The sequence below is a fragment of the Notothenia coriiceps genome, unplaced genomic scaffold (genome assembly GCF_000735185.1).
Source record: "Notothenia coriiceps isolate Sejong01 unplaced genomic scaffold, NC01 NC01_scaffold00024668, whole genome shotgun sequence".
NCBI lineage: Eukaryota > Metazoa > Chordata > Actinopteri > Perciformes > Nototheniidae > Notothenia > Notothenia coriiceps.
Genome location: NW_011357369.1, coordinates 2,207,521 through 2,225,399, shown reverse-complemented (window position 1 = coordinate 2,225,399; position 17,879 = coordinate 2,207,521). Strand labels below are relative to the sequence as shown.

At 41.6% G+C, this 17,879-nt stretch overlaps 1 protein-coding gene across 1 annotated transcript; it reads right to left on the bottom strand.

The window, feature by feature from the left end:
* On the bottom strand, positions 1 to 17,879 carry LOC104955679 (protein FAM172A). Its single transcript, XM_010783063.1, has 5 exons — positions 17,782 to 17,879; positions 14,000 to 14,100; positions 4,066 to 4,131; positions 2,331 to 2,561; positions 1 to 153 (listed from the first exon to the last, which is right to left on the bottom strand). The coding sequence occupies exons 1-5, from the start codon at positions 17,849 to 17,851 to the stop codon at positions 1 to 3; spliced, it is 621 nt and encodes a 206-aa protein (XP_010781365.1). The 5' UTR covers positions 17,852 to 17,879.

Sequence of the window (17,879 nt, the reverse complement as noted above, 5' to 3'; positions counted from 1 at the left end):
TCACCGATGTTTGTAGTTCCCNGTTAGATTCTGCACTTCCTGCTGCATGGTGGCCATATGTTCCTCTTGTTGCCCAAGACGTTGGCCCTGAGAGCGGATGGCGTTCTTTATCTGGTCTGAGTCGGCGGAGTTCATTTTGTTGGTCAGTTCGTACTGTCAAGGAGTGAACTCTGAGGCATGAACTCAATTGCACGACTCAAACTCAGACTCGGATAGTGTTTTCAAAATAAAGACTTTACTGGGATTTGCACAGTAATGAAAACAAGGAAAACAAAAACACTCTTTCGAGGAAAACTAGAACAGTGATCAATAACATAGATCCGTGAGAAGTCCGTGAGGTAAGCAGGAACGTAGGTCATAGAGAGACAACGAACTGACAATGAACAAGAGGGAGCTAACACAATATATACACAGGTAAAGGGAACACAGGTGGAAACAATCAGGGCGGGGAAAATAATCAAGGACGCAGTAGACAGAAGGGGGAGGGGAGCGTGGAGGCCTGAAATGAGAGGGAGAATTAATTAAGGGAATAAACATAAAGCACAGGACAAAGGGACATGACAAAACTAACAAAGAATAAACTTTCACTATAAGTTTCTTAGACATGACACATACTGCGCCCCAGTATCCACTGAAAATAGCCCACTGAATAACTACAGAATAATGGGCACTGCTGATGAGTGTGCAGCTTGTCACTAGTTTCGATTATCATCCTGTTTAGCTGGTCCCTCTCTGCTTGAGTGGGAACTAATCATCAAAATCAGCTGATGGCATGTAACATTGAGAGAGAAACGTGATATCTCTTGCCAATGCCACTCTAGAGCTAGACACTTGAATAATGGCTAATTGGCTATCCTTCAGGTGTTCTCTTCACAAACCTGCTTTATCATGGGATTGTCCTCTTAATATAGATTGTGAATGTTGATGTCTGTATTGGTTGTGTCACAGAGCTGTCATCTCACTGAGCTGTCATTCATTTGAGTTTTTGATCAAACATGTTTCATAGGTTTAATTGTATTTATTTGTTACCTTCGTCTCAATTAAAACCTTAACTTTTTCGTGTAGAAGCTGTAACTCCTTTACAATGCGCTTCAAAACTATACATCCACCCAAATTTCATAGTATGACATAATGAACTACAATCATGCCTGTAATCAATGCAGACAGCATGAATTGACCGTGCCTGTCTTTCCAGAGCAGACTCAGAGTACCAGGCCTGTGTGTGGTTAACGCCTGGATGATGATTTGTCAGGGTGTAGGAACAGAATTTCTTGTTTACTATGATGAATGAGCAACACTCGCACTACACAGTGTTCTCTATATCTAAGCTGTCACTTTGGCTTTCGGCAGCACAACCCTTCTCCAACTGTAATACCAGCCAGGGTAACTGTAAATCAAAGACAGTCTCTGGGTAGCCGAATGATTCTTTTGCACACATGGGCACACACACAGCCCAAACCTCTCCTGTTGTTGTACACAGAAGGAGCAAGCTTTACACAGCAGTGAAAGTCTTTATGGCATTCAGGTTGACCAAACGAGGGAACAAGAGGAGAGGGAGAGCAGGATCCCCCCTAAGTCAATTTGAACAGGAGGACGATGAAATTACACAGGTAGTTGTGGCCAGGCTGACAAATGAGCACAGAGATGGGGTGACAAATAATAAGAAAGGCATAGCCACCTCTAGCTTGCTGACAAACGTCTGATCATATGGAAGGAAAAGTAAATACATTACAGGATATCTTCTCTCTCTCAGCTCAGTTACACATGAATACACAGGACTAAATAGGACTCATGCATCATGAGAATGCATTTTCTTGTATAATGATAATCAAGTTGGAGAATATGCTTCATTTCACCAACCAGAACAATATAAGACTCACTTATGAGTTGAAGACTGCACAATTGTATTATTCAAGAGTATCATTCTTTGTTTGCATCTTTAAATGTATACTTGATCGAAAACAAGACGATGTTGAGTGCAACATTTTTAAAGATCATATTATGTCTTATATAAACCATGGAGAGGTTTCATTTCCACTCCACACGTGTGTTAATTCTAAAATGAACTGAAATGAGTCGCTGCAGAACAGAGTCTGAGATACGAAAGCACAGAGCAACAAAAAATTACTGCTTTTTAAACGTTTGGTTTCGGCTAACGTATTGTTGGTAGCAACTACTAATACTAATATTACTACAACAACAAGAAAAGTTAAGATGAAATGAAGTATTTGGAACTAGCAGCACAATAAATAGTTTTTTTCACATCATAAATGCTGTGTCCTTAGTGTGCTCTCTTGGATCAAAAGACCAGAAAAGAAATTCAAAACAACCAACAGAATAGCTTCAACCTCTTTTGTTGTGTCCCCTACCTCCATGGCTCTGGTGATGAAGGGGATCTGGGTCCCTGAGTCCAGGTCCTGGTTGATGATGAGTCTACGGGCCCACTGACCGGCACGCACCACGCCACTGCCCTGGATCAGCACCAGCAGCTTCGAAGGGTTGGACAAGGCATCAGGGCTCAGGTAGATAAAACTGGTGGGTTCATCATCCGTACGTTCTGCCTAAACATTCAGGAAAAACACAGGTTGTGTGTGTCAGTAAGTGACATTGCTATTGTAGTAAAACCCAAAAATCTCTTATGAGAAAAAACAAATACTTCTTCAATGGTGTTCATCTAGTTTACAGTATGTACTCAAAATGTTTTAATATGATTTAATAGACTTTTGAACATTTTACTCAATCAAAACACATATTTTCTGTTTCCATGCAAACGCAGCAAATGCAGAAGACTATCAAATTGTGTTATCTGCTTCTTCAAAGAATGATTATGAATAATGGTTTTTGTAATAAACTAAAAACGAATTTGTTCTGCAGCGTCACTGCAATATTCATCAATAATCATCATTAGAAACAGCTTTTGTGCGAATAACAGTGAGCAGAAGGTGATATGGACTAAAAGGGAAGCTCAGTACGTTAGTGAGTTGTGTATGTGCACGCATGCGCTCCGTCCACATCCCATGCTCCTTTGCATCCCTCCCAAGTATGCCTGGAAGAATCTCTAAGGACACAAACACTGTCCATAAAAGCCATGGGTGGCAGCTGCAAGAACTTAATCCAAGCAGACAAAGAGAGCCGAGTGGGGGAGAAAATCTTAGCTTTATTCTCTTTTGCTCCCTCATTCCCTCTCCCTATACTTGGCTGTGGATAATCTTCTTAAAATCTGCGGTCACAAGTTCAATGCCACGCAGGTGGACGGACCCACCACACACACACACACACACACACACACACACACACACACACACACACACACACAAAACACACACACACACACACACACACACACACACACACACACAGGAATAATGAGATAAATAGGCCAGGCAGATAAACCAGTAAAAGTGTATGGGGCTAATGAAAGGCGCTGAGTCCCTGGCTTGGTGATTTATGGACACTGTTAGCGCCGGGGCTAACTCTGCTATGTTTCTAAACACCAGCGCTGCCTAACATCCCTATAAACACAGCCTGAAAAATGATCACAACTTTTACGAACATAACAATAACAGCGAGGGAGGGGTAAAGAGACAAACATGCTTCCAACAACAAATAAAAGGGATCAAGTGTGCGCTCTGAGCCTGGATGAGCTGGGCAAAGAATAACTCCATGATGGCAGAGTAGAAAGTCCCCTTCAGCGCGAATGAATGCAAAACAGATTAAACATCAGCATGCTGCGCCTCTGTGCCTTTGAAATGACACGTCACAATACAGTTAATTTGTTGAGGAGACACTTTTGCACAAAGGATGTGGGCAGGGGAGGGGGGAAATAAAGAGGGGGACAGAGAGAAACTGAGTGAGATAGAAAGAGAAAGACAAAGACTGATAGGGAATGAGGAGAGCTGACGCCTCACAATCCTCTTTTCTTAATTTTTTTAAACAGGACACTCAATATCATAATCACACTCTGAAGCCTAAGCATTTACGTCAATTTTCCTTTTTAATACTCCCTTTAATCTTCAAGGGCATAAATCAAAGAGGAAAATGCCTCTTTTCACTCTCGGTACTTACCGGAAGGATTTGTTTGGTCATGTTGCACTTTTTCTCCAACAGCTCATAAACATACTGCGTGATGATCTGGGGAGAAAATAACACAGAACACACAATCAAACATTACATTGATAAAAACACTAGCGCAATTAGTATTTCTGCTAAGATACAAATCCATCCAACAAAAGCCAACTAAACTCTGCATGTATGTGTGAACAAGTAATAGCGAGCACTGTCATGCTTACAAACAGAATAGAAAATACTATCCAAACCCCTTGTTTGCCCTCTGGTGTGTGTGTGTGTGTGTGTGTGTGTGTGTGTGTGTGTGTGTGTGTGTGTGTGTGTGTGTGTGAATGAGATACTTGAAAGGGCCTCGATCGTACTGCGCATTTGTGTGTGTGTGTGTGTGTGTGTGTGTGTGTGTGTGTGTGTGTGTGTGTGTGTGTGTGTGTGTGTGTGTGTGTGTGAGAATCACAGTGCAGTTAAGAGTGTTGAGGTTGTAAGTGCCAGGAGAGGAAATCTCCTGTACAAGCGAAGGGCTGATGTAAGTTATGTTTATCCCCGCAGCCACAGCACTAAAGAACCTTGTATACCGAATCATTCAAACCCCAGGCCAAGCCTTTCATGGTTCAGTGACATTAACAACTTTCTTTTCCATTTCCTTATTTCTCCTTTCCTTCTTTTCTTCTCCCCACATCCTGTTTAGAGAGAAGTGCTTTGTGGAACGGATTCCATTTTTGATCACTTGTGAGAGGAAGACAGAGGAGCGGTGATAATAGATGACAGGCCACACGGCTGCTGGCACTGAGCTGTGTGGGATCTATTGTCGCTCTGATGATGATTCACAAACACGTAAAATGATAGACTCCTTGTTCTGGTCATGACAATACAATGATGGGTGGATAGATCACAAGGAGATCTGACCAACATGCTGTCTTTCTCTAGTGATGAAGTCCTATTTGGTTAGATTGTGATGCAATCAAACCCCCAACACATATCAGTTAACTGTAACAGATTTATTATAAAAAAATATATAAATCATCACATAACTGTAAAAATGTAAAAACATATTCAAAACCAAAAGCATTCACCATAAGCATTTAGTGTGTTTTTTAAGTTAAATATGAATTCTCACAATAATCACAATCTTGCAATGCTTTTTTTATTCTTGAAAGAAACTCAATTCTAACTTGATTAGCTCCCTAGCAGAAAAACATGCAAGAATAACATTATGCACATATTATGACAGCCAATCAAAGGCCAGCAGACAGGCCAAATGAGACGATCGATTCCACCATTTGACCTTGTGAAGGAGGAAAAATGCTGGAGGAGCTAAAACAACACCACCTCAGCCCAACCAACAGCTAATTCACTAAAATGTCAGGCAGTCTGATGAAGACTAAAATGATTCTGCGCCTCAGTATGCTAGTGTTTAATGACATCAATAAGCCTCACAGGAAATGTCATTTGCAATACGTTATTTGTTCAGTGCCTCAGGTGGCTCGGAAACCATCTGATATAAAATAAGCAGAGAGACTAATAGGGAACAAGAAAAGAGAGAAAAAGTTGAAAGAAAAGTTGAATGGTGTAAATGCATTTGTTGTTAACAACGGATACTGTAGATCATACACACACATCTTATATCTAAGTTTATATATAGGCTGTGTGGTCATCTGTATACCTGAAACCTGCAGCTGGGAAAACAAAATCAAAAGTAAGTGTTGAAAAGAAACAATACCAGTACTGTATTTATTTTTTAAATGGGATAGACTCAGAGCTGAGGCATACAATGCAACACACACACACACACACACACACACACACACACACACACACACACACACACACACACACACACACACACACACACACACACACACACACACACACACACACACATTCTGTGTGGGCCTCTGAGGACTACGTCTCAGCAGCTGATCAGTACACTAAGAAAAGCCTCTTTGTCACCTAATTACCAATGTGTTATTAGTGCTTTCATGAAATGCCTGCAGGAGGCTTACATACGACGATTGGAGAAGCGTGAGGAGTGGATTTGGAAAACAATATTAAGACGCAAAGAGAAGGGAAGGAAATGGAGGGTAGTTAAAAAAGAGTGGAGAGGAAAGCAAAATAATTTAATTCAATCAAAAGGTTGAATGGCCATAAACATGCTTACAACGTCTTTGTTATCTGAAACAACTATGTAATATTATTCAGGCTGAGCAGATATGGTTTCAACATGACCAAGAAAGAGCCTTTGCGAAACTCTAGACTAGAGAGACAAAGTCAGCTTTCAATATCGAAAAAAAAGAAGAAGCAAAACCAGATACAATTTGAAATGTATCGTCTGCTAGGATAGCCAGGTGATGAGGTATCCTCGAACAACAGCAAACATTCTGAACAACTGTGAGAGCTGCTGTGGGAGAGTCTGAAAAAGACCTTCTGCGGCTGAGGTCACCTCTGTGTCTGTGGTTTGTTTGTGTAGAGGAAGCGTTGTGGCGATGAAGCAAGAACAGTGGGATCAGGGAGGAAGGAAGAGACTTAAAGGAGGGCTCAGTGGGAGGAAAGAAGAAAGACAAGAAGGGAGACATGGACAAGTAATCCCCAGGAGCCAGAAGTGTGTGCCAGCTCCCACTGCGGTGAACAGCTGAGAGGAGAGGGAGCGTGAAGGAGGGGAGGATGGGGAGACAACAGTACAGTACAAGGCCTCTGTGAAAGGCCTCCAAGTACAGTAGGTGGGCTTTGACATCAACTTCTCGCAAACCTCTGGTCATCCCCGTAACAATCTCTTCCTCACACACCATGAACACGTTAATGCTTAATTGTGGCTGCAAGTTGATATGTTTTCAAACCACAGAGAGACCTCCCATATTATGAGTGCGTACAGTATGTATCAGTTAATGCGTGCACGTGTGTTTGTTGTGTGCGCTCTCGTTCTGATTACAACAGTCATGCCTGGTTTGAGTGAGCGCACCTAAGGCGATGGGGGGATTGTCTTTCCAAGGCACTAACGAAAAACAAATGCAAGGAGTAGAGAAAATGGACAGGAAGTGAAAAAGACAAAAAGGGATGAGGAATAAATAGTGAGGAGTATGAGAAAAAGACTTGATGCAGTTACAGGAGGAACACATGACCTGAAGTTTATCAGAGTCACCGTAAGTTGCATCGAGATGGATTTTAGACTCTAGACAAAATGAATTCTAGTAATCACAAATACAATCAAAGAAAATAAACATGAAATAGTTTAATAACACATTTTTAAGTGATCACAGTCAGAGCTACTGAGCGGTTTGAAAAACAGCTCGTTTGAGTAGTAATTGGACCAATTGGGGTACTCATTGGTGCATAAAACGCCTTATCTGATAAAACTATCTTAGAGTCAGCCCTGTGCACAAATAAACTCCATACAGCAGCACATATACACAAGAAACTCATGTACAGACACACATGTCTCTTAACTCTGCAGTCCAGAGCCCCCTCCAAAAGCCACTTAGCTATAGAAACCAGAGAGCAAGAAGAGGCATCAAAGCTGTTTATATAATGAAACTGAAAGAGCTGCTCATGCCGTATCACTGACTGCACCCAGGAAAGCATTCCTTCTTCTCCAGAGAATAGAGGAGAAGAAGAAAATCCCCCCAACAATGCAGCGCAACAACAGCAACGCATACTCAGAAAGAGAGACTGTGAAAATGAGAGAGAGCATGAGGCAATAGAAAGGTTGTTTATTTTAAGTCAGCCTTGTGTACCAACCAAAAGTGGTTTTAAAATAGAGCCTATTGTTGTGAATGTGTGATCTGTCAGGCCGTGTTGGAAACAAAGAGAGGGGGGGGGAGAGAGAGAGAGAGAGACTAGTGTAATTCCCATGAGGTCTCTGTCACTCTTCTGTCAGAGGAGAGAGGGCTCTCCAGGGGAAGAGAAAGTTATCAGACTGACAGACAGACTGTTTACACTTAGTGTAGATATCCCCCTCTCTCTCATCCCCCCTCAACCTCCCAGCACTGCTCATCCTAATGGCATCCTAATGACCTCCTCAGGTGTTAACTGAGAAGCCGGCAGAGGTCTAATGCAAAGTAAAGTACTGTATGCCACCCTGGGTGCCGGCGGTAGCGACAGATGCCAGCGCTGCAATATCAGGCCTCCTGTATTCTTTCTAACAACCCATCCCCAACTCCAATTCTCTTCTCTTTCATCAACTCTAATCCACCTTACTACTCCCTGTAACCATTTTTGTCCGACTGTGTCTGCGTCCTCCTTCATGCTCACAGTAGAAGCTGCAGGGGAAGTGTTTAAGTGTTTTGGGAATGGAGACATGATGGCAGTCAGTGAATCCGGGCAGACAGCTGTCATTTATAGTCACTCTTTAGAGAGAGCCCATTAGCTATTCAAAAAAAATGGCCCACGAATGGTATGGGGCCTCTTGATGCTTTAACTACAGTACAGAGGCTTGTCACTTGACGCATCACTTCATGACTGCGCCAGGACTCTTCAACGTTGATTCAAGACCTCAAAAACTTAAAACATGTGATTCATCTCTTTTTGGTTCATACTGATTATCTAAAAAGGGCTTAACTGTGAAGAAAAGGAACATAACATTGTACGGAATAATCTGAAGTTTAACGTGCACGTACACAAAAGCTGCTGCAAGGACATAGGTAGATTATTACATCCAAGTTACAACAATGTGAATAAATACATTTATTTTAGCTTAATGGAGAGTATTGCAGCTAAATCTCCACAAGAATACAATCACTAAAGAGCGGGCCACACACTCTCCACATTACATCGTGCACGTTTCACTGCATACATTGTTTGTCCGGGGACTCACATCCAAATGTATGCAGATGATATTGTAATTTATGCGTATGGTATGGTAGAGGAATAACACAAGTCACCATAGAGTACCATAAACTCATTTATAATATAATGTGAGAGAAAGAAAGAAAGTAATAGAGAAATGTTTATTTTTCCCCTCAGTGTTTTGCTCAAGGGCACTTCAGCAAGGCCTTAAACCTTGGCCAGCTGGTCACTGCTATGACAACGCCCAGCATCCATAATGTGGAGACAGGGAGACAGGAAGAGAGAAAAAAAAAAAAGATAACAGAGAGACAGCAGAGAGGGTAAGAAACAGACAGAGAGAAAGAGGGATGAAGAGGCAGAGAGGAAAGGGGAGAGAGAGAGAGACGGCTTTCTAATTCAGCCATCTGGCTAGCTTTTCTTCATTATAATATTCTGACTGTGTGTGTGTGTGTGTGTGTGTGTGTGTGTGTGTGTGTGTGTGTGTGTGTGTGTGTGTGTGTGTGTGTGTGTGTGTGTGTGTGTGTGTGTGTGTGTGTGTGTGTGTTTACAAATGTGTGAGTGCCTTCCATTCCACAGATGCAGGCAGAGCAGAGAAGAATCCTCATTTATTAACGGCTTAATAGAGCTCCATCTGGGCCAGACCCTATGCTTGTCTTCTATCAGAGAGATTCATCACCGAATCACAGGAATTAGACTCCAACTGACACCTACACAGGCTGAGGTGACCCCGCTGCACTGAGCAGCGCCGTCACACTGCTGTATGCAGCTGTAATACGGCCATTACGATAACAGTCGGAGCCAAAGATCAACGCTACCACTACACAAGCAGTCTGTCGGCTCTTCGTTTGCGTATTGTTTTAGTTTGAATATGACAAAACAGAATCATAAGAAAACAGAGTAAAGAATACATTAAACTGGGATAGATGGAAATAACATAGAAAAATACTTTCTAAGTCGATGCTTAAACTCTTTATGGAGTACACTCAGAACATAAAGGGATATTTCACTTGTAGGATCCTTATTTATCCTGCTCTAATGTCCTTTCTTATGCTACTGCCATACCTTCAGACTGCACAGAGAGACATAAAAAAGTTTTAGTGAAGGCTGACCAAAGGAAAAAAGGGAGAAAAGGCTATACAGCCGGAATAAGCTACCTTTCCCTTGAAATAAATTTGTTAAGACAGTTAATAATAAGCTGCTCCCTGAGGACTTTCAAGAGTTTTCATGCCAGAGCTTATGGTTTAATGGAACTTCATTCTCCTACTGTATGTTAGCTCTGAGTCAGTACACTGTATTCAAATGGTACATTCAAACTGTTGAATATGTTCAATCTACTTCCTGTTTTTGTGTACAATGCTGTGTTAAACACCATCACAGTGACTCTTTAAGTTCAACTAAGATAAGCTCTTCTTCTCAACCTTTCCTGTGTTTTTTGGAATGGCATCAGGGCCTTGCACATTTGTATAAGCTTTATTTTTGTCTTAATCCATGCTAGTAGAAAATGGCTTACATATTAGGCTGCTGACATATGGCATGGTATCCATAGTTGGTGGAAATAGCGCCTAGAAATCTCTCAACATCATGACATTGATATAAAGGACCAGTTTAGAAAAAGTTTTTAGTAGATGAACAGAAATTCTGAATGGAATATAAATGATTCACGGCTCTCGTGCTCTATCCAAATGTTCTCCCCATGTATTTATTTTTGCTTGGAGGCCATCACACCAACATCCTCGTTCTCCCTCTCTCTCTCTCTCCGTTCCTCCATTCAGACGAGGCTGAAGTGCAAATTGGACATCTGGTGCTGTGATGGGTCTGACAATACAGCCGCCACCCCCCAGCCCTCACACATGTACACAGACACACAAACCCACACGCACACAGAGTCCTCTAATAAAGGTCCTTAAGGATATAAAGACACTGAGAGGGGAGATATACGTGGCAGAGATGGACAGAGCAACTTTCAAAACAATGCCATTCAAAAAAGGCAGAAGGACGAGATATAAAAGAAGTCAGAGACAATATAAAGGATTTTAAAGAACTAAAACAAAGAAAATAATAGGTATAAATAAGATCAAATAATATAAAGGGACCAAAAAGGAAACATTAAAAGCAGCAAAAGTGCATTTGAAGATATAAATAAGTAGTCCTACATTTAATTTAACAAAATAAAACCCTGTTTTATAAGAACTGTGTTTTTTTGGGAGTTTGAGTAACAGATATAAAGAAAAATATATTGTGCATAAAAACTGATTGCTGCTTTCCTTTGAGTAGTTTTGACAGTAAGCAGACCTGCCTCAGAAGATCTGAAGGGTCTTAACTGTTTGTTACGGAGATCAGAAAGGTGTGTTGGACGTGATCCATTCCATAATTCATACTGTTCTTATAATGCACTATATTTCTCATTTATAAATGTGAGGGGTGCCAGTGGTCTGTGTTTATGGAGACCTTTGACTGTCTACCAGTTGCCCGAGGCTTATAGTTACGTGACCTACAGTCTACCACATATCATTAGGATTAGCACCCAGATAATACCCAGGTAGAAAACAACAGGTATTTCCTCTCAGGTATCTCAGGTTAGGAGTTCACTGGTTTTGTGTTGGGAAAGTTATGGTGTCATTAAGAGATAGCTGTCCATTTAAATCTCGTCGAGATAAGCTCCGATGAGCCAACTCCCCGACAGAAGACATTTTCAGAGTGCCGTGGAGTTCAAAGACTTCAGCGTGAATGCCCTTGTCTCGAGTATGGCAATGTACAGTAACAATTTATGACACGTCTCTGCACATCAATTCTGTTCGGTTCGTGTTAAAGTTGTTGAGTAGCAGAAGGCAGTTCAAAGTAGATAACCGCTACCAAGAGTGGTCCCAAGACATCATCCCAATTATTTACAGTAATCGTATAAGAGACCTGCTTATATGTATTGTAGGACGGGTACGGAAACGTATGAAAAAGGAACATAAATAACTGCTAATCAGAGAGCAGGTGAGAACAATTATCTGGACGACTGGAGCAAAGCAGGAAGCAGCCAACAAGTGTTGTGAAAGGGAGGGAGAGGAAGGAATGTCAGTGAACATTCGGGGGCAATGAGGATGCCCTTCCATTCATACTGCCAGGGGCAAACACATGAGCGCGCGTCCTTGTGCCATCTCACACAGCTTTCAAGCTGAATTGTGGCTAGTTTTCAGACTGTCTCAGGTGGCAGGTTGATGGACGGCATGTGGGTGTGTTGTGGATTCTGTTTGCCCATAACATGCCTGTCTACAGAATGGCTTGTTCTATATTCTATCTTATAATTCGTTTTTATTTAATTGTTATATTGTATTCCCGTTTGAACTACTTCAACATTTTGTGAAGGCTGTGATTTTAAATGTTGTGTTTTCTCCTTTTATACATTTTCAAAACAAATTGTTGGAGGAAGGTTGAGAACAAGTGTTCATTGCCAACAACTGCTCCACTGTAATCGTTGCGCATACGACAAATAAATAGAGGGCTGAGACTTACATTTACCCTCATGACATCTGCCAAACTCACTCGAGGCAGAAATAATGGAGAGGAATGATAGAACAGACAGACCAACAACAGTAGAGGGAGAACTTTCAAAAAACAAATACATCTGCATGTGTTGTACAGACGTACGCAGAAGAAAGCATGCCGATATGGTTGTGTGAAAAACTTTCTTAAACTTAAACGTACAGGGGCCGACTAAGCGACATAACCCACTTTACAACGGAATGCATACATTTCAGCAGCTGTTTCTATTTATAATGGGGTATATTTCTTACCAGCAAAAATAATGCATTTGTACTTGCAAAGCTGTAAAAAAATAAATAAAAGAGATACAATATTCATTGTCTTGAATCACATGTGGCCTAAAAACAACAGACAGATCATTCTGCTTATGCAGGTTTTTTCGGGCCAGTTAAATCTGTAGCACAACTCATCCACTCTCTGTTCTCATTACACATAAACACTGATTGACACGTTTTCTTTTGTCTTCTCTAAAGAAGATGCTTCTGTCGTTCGCAGGATGAATACAATTAGCATACATCCTGCTTGATGATTATTTATTTGCTCAAAATGTTTTGCCCCCCTCCGATGCCTGAGTTCAGTTAGTTTAAATGTGTGTCTGTTCTTTCAGGGCCTCAGCTTGGATGCTACCAAATGTTTGTTTCCACAGCCTTTTCAGATGCTGGTGGATAGTGCCTGAGCAGGCAAAAGAAGAGAGAGACGGGGAAAAAAAGCGTTCACAGAAGTCTGGCTCTCAAAGGAGATACTGTATACCTGCATTAGAAATAATAAAAACACCCAAGTAATCCCACAAACGGGTCTATCACTTTGCTTTGAACTTCAAAGAACACACACAATTAAAAGCAACATAGCAGGGGATGCAAATAAAAAAATGATTACAAAAGAACATTTGTCTCGTTATCTTAATGCATATTCCATGTGCTGGTACTGTGGGAGTGAATTAGGGTTGAACTGGTGTATGTTAGGATGCATGGTGATGTGGTTGGACGACAACAAAACTTCACAAGAGCATTAGGGAACTTCGTAACAATGTGATGACATGATTTTAAAAGTTGTAGGAGTTCATGTTTTTTCTGTCCCATTCAGACCAGTCCTGTTTGCACAATAACCAATACCTTGATACCAAGTCAATGCCAAAAGACTATACTTGTTTTCTACAGAATAACAGTACCTCAAGTATAGAAATGAATGACACATAGGCGTGTTAAAATGGAAAAGTAAATAAAACATTCATATTTAGATTCTGCTTATCGATAACTAAAGTGAGTCTTGCCGTGAGCCTGAATCGCAAGTATTCTGCGCCGCTTCCTCTCTCCTGAAAGCTGTTCGCTGTCGGCACAGCCCCCTTTCTCTCTTTCACTCAACCCAACGCTCGCTACGCACACAAACTGCACACTTGCTCAAGGGAGGTTCTTTCCCAGGAAAATAAATAGTAAAGAGGGATATTAGAGAGGGAATTCTTACCCGTTTCTTTCTAACACAAACACTGTTTAATCAGTAATAAAGTGTATCTTACGAGGTGTGGAGAAAAACTGGAAAGGACAGACAAAAAGTGACCCAGAAGCTGAGACCAAAGCTGCTGAGCATTGGATTTCTTATTTGAAGCTTAAGAAAAAAAGATTTGTGTTACCTCTCCAAGAGCTTCATAGCGCTTCTGGTTCCAGCGGTGGAGATCCTCTCTGGCATTGAATACAAACGGCTCTCCGCTTTTTAAATGTCTGAGCTGGCCATCTGTCAGCAAAAGATAGAATGAAAAAGGTTAAAACATCAGTAATTATGATGGATACCTTTATTTGTGTTTGTGCGAGTAATGGATGGATTACCACGTCTGACTGAACCTGCACACTTTTTTCTCTATCTCTCTCCTTTTTCCTCTGGTGGTCCTTAAGCTCCCTCTCTCTCACCTTCCTACCTCAACCACCCCCATCTGGCGGGTCCAAGGCCTGTGGATTCAGCAACGTTCTTCCAGTCACGACTCCAACGGCCTTCTGGGTAGTCTGGCAGGCCAGTGCTGGACAGCTGGTATGGCAAAACTTCTCTTTCCCTTTCTCCTCTTTTTCAATCATCTACAGCCTCTCCACTTCCTCTTTTAGTTTGTCAATGTCTCTCTCTACAGTTGGCCAGTCACCACATGTCGTTCCCTTTCTTTTTTTTTACCTGAAATCTCTATAAGCAAAGACCTAAGAAGGGGTGAAAAAGGTTCCGAGTGTGCTTTTGTCAGAAAGAGAAAGGTACCCTGGCATGCATTAGCCACAACAACAACTGTTCCTTGCAATTCCTTTGAGGACGCAATTGGGGCAACAGCCAATCATCACACAACACACACACACACACACACACACACACACACAACACGACGACCAGGACGACCAGGACGACCAGGAGTGGTCATACAGTACGTGTCACTAGGCTTGAACCTCAGTCTTTGCGGCAGAAAGATTTACTTTTGGTGGGATTTTTTTGGGTGAAAACTTCTTGATTTTAACTCTGATGTTGATGAGCTGCTTGTTTTCGCAAACATTCCCTGTAAATATACAATGCCTTACAATCAAATAAATACGTCCAATGTTTTCTAGACTATAAAAGGGTGTATTTGATTTTAAAAGCCTTTACGTTGTGAAAGTTCTGTAAAACAGCAATAATTGTCTGTCTTAGTTTGCAAAGTTTACAGGTGCATTTATGTATGGACAGATTTGTACGGAGCAATTTCAGTGACAGAGGCAGAATTACCGAGGACAGCTTTGATGCAGACTCGCTGTGTGTTTTAACCAACTTCCACTCTACTAATTTGTTTGGAATTGCATCTTATATGGGAACATGAACACACAAACAGAGTGGAAGAGGGTGGCAGAGGGTGTAGGGGCCAGATTGGATTTTGTCTTATGTGTCGCAAAAACAGTACACAAGAATTGAATCTTTTTGGGGACGCTGTTTAAATGATTTATTATAATTCAGGAGAAATGAGGGGGTTTCAACCGATCCAGGTTTTATTTGATATAAAACCGTCATAAGACTGTAAGGAATGTTGCTGCTTTTTTTTCTTAATAAACAATTACCCTTGTGTGGCTGTGGAACCTCTCCATTTATACCTTAGCAATGAGCCCATCGATCCTGCCGTTGACACTACAACACAATAAAACACTAAACAGTGTTAAATTTAATTTTGACCTTTATGACTGCAGAATTTGTAAGAGCTAAACCACTGAAAAGTACACATACTTAACCCAAATAGCCAGGGGGCTCTCATACTTTCTCAATTATTGTTCAACGTGAAGAAACCCATCTAAGATAGTAATAAATACAATATCTGTGGAGGATAAAAGAATGCATAAGCACTTTTTCATCTCCTTCTAAATTGCCACCAATTTCACCTCTCTATCAATGTGATAAATCTTGCATTGCTAACACACTGTGTATTACAGCACTTGCTTTCATGGTGAGTCGTTAGACAACATGTTATGCTGAATCTTGGTTTGTCATTATGTTGCATTAACAAGCAGACATGTGCCTGAGAGGTAGAGAAGGAGACGAGTGAGAAGTTAGGATAAAGCAGTGTGCAAAAAAAGTACCTTGAAGAAAATCTATTAAGAATTCATGGCTGGGGTGATGATCTAAACACTACTGCCTAAGAGAAGGAAGAGATGAGCTATAATGAAATCCTAGTGTGTGTGTGTGTGTGTGTGTGTGTGTGTGTGTGTGTGTGTGTGTGTGTGTGTGTGTGTGTGTGTGTGTGTGTGTGTGTGTGTGTGTGTGTGTGTGTGTGTGCTAGGGGGGTGATCAGCTCCATCGCCTCCCCCAACACATCCTCTCAGAGGAATAACGTTTTCTCAACTTTCCTCCTCTTTTCTGTCATAATTAGCATTCTGTTCTCAATTTGGCCGCTTAATTAGGTGTACATAACCTTGGATTTCCAGTAATGGAAAACTGGGGGGCTAGCGAGATGAAGCCATCATCTTCAGTGATTAAGATACCTGCAAACTATTGTACACAGCCTAGTCTGTATTCACATCATTACATGGTCAAATTAACATTTTTGTTCCACCTGTCTCGGGCAAAGGTAGCCGGGGTGTAGCTATAGAAATGCCTGCGAGCCAGAGCTACTGTGAAATGCTATCCTTCAAAAGCAGGCCTGAGTGGAAATTGACAAGACATGCTGATGGGTATGGGTGTGTGTAGTGTATGTGTGTGTGTGGGGGTAAGCTGTGTTTCAAGTGGGGGTGTTTTTTTGCGGGGCAGGGGCAAAAATAGAGAGATACAGAAAGAGGGAGAGAAGGGAGAACAGAGGAGACAGGAGGTTGAGGGAGAGTCTCTGAATGTGTTCATCCCTCCATGGGAGACTGAGCTGGGACTTGAGGGTGGGGTAGGGGGGTGGCGGGTGTTGGCACAGTGGCGGGCGGGGGGTGAGTCTCTGTGTCTCTGTTCTTAGGCACAGCGAGGTTATGCAAATGCTCCGTCAGGCGGAGGGCAAGGCTGAGTAGGTTACTGACGGGCCGTAGAGTACACAACATGTCCCCCACTCAGCCAGCCAGACAGCCAGCAGAGACACTGACAGAGCACAGAGGGAGGGGGGGAGAAACAGAGAGAGAGAGAGAGAGAGAGGTGCTACTGAGTAAGAGTCAAACCCCCCCCCTCTCTTTCTAACTCTTCCTCCGTCTTTCCACCTGGTTTGATTAAAGCGAGCCAAGAGAATTCTAAAGAGACTTTTATATCTCATGGAGCAGCACCAGTCTGGGTCCAGCTCGGCTCCTTCCTGTCACTAATTATTGCCACATGCACACAAAGACACACACATCTTCAGAACACTTTTACACCCAAAGTGTCCCAGGTGACAGCAGAGACAGTTTCAGGTCATTAATTCAAAAACAGTGACATTACACTGAGGAGAGCGGTAATTGCACACAGACAGATTACGTTTAAACTGTCTTAGTTTAATGAAGGGTTATGGTAATTTTGTTTCAAAGCAGCTCTAACAAGAATCAAGTGGAAGCAACCAAACTCTGTAGGTCAGTGGTTTTCAACCTGGGGGTCAGGACCCTTCTAGTGGTCACATGATTCATCTTCACAAGATGATAAAAGGGGAATAATAGAAGGAAAAACACATTTGTTTTATTTACATGACCCTATTAACTCTTTAGGTCACTAATAATTATTCAAATGATATTGCAGTGTATTTATTATTTAAGTTTTTTTTAAAGTGACCCAATACATTAAACATACATTTCAATACTAGAAATCAGCTGCATCATTCACATGTATGAATTATATTTAACTTGTTATGCACCTGAGCTTTAGAACAACTCTTGAACTGTCAGAAGTGTTGTTCGTTAAACTTACAGTTCACAATATTTGGTGTGTTGTTGGTGGTATAAGCAGAAGGCTTTGTATGCTTTAAAGACTAAAAAATGTACTTACATTCGTTGAAGGCATATTCAAACTCCTCCAGTGTTTTGGGGAAAGTGAATGGAGGTTCATCTTTCTTCATCAGTTCATCCAAATCTATTCTTGACAGC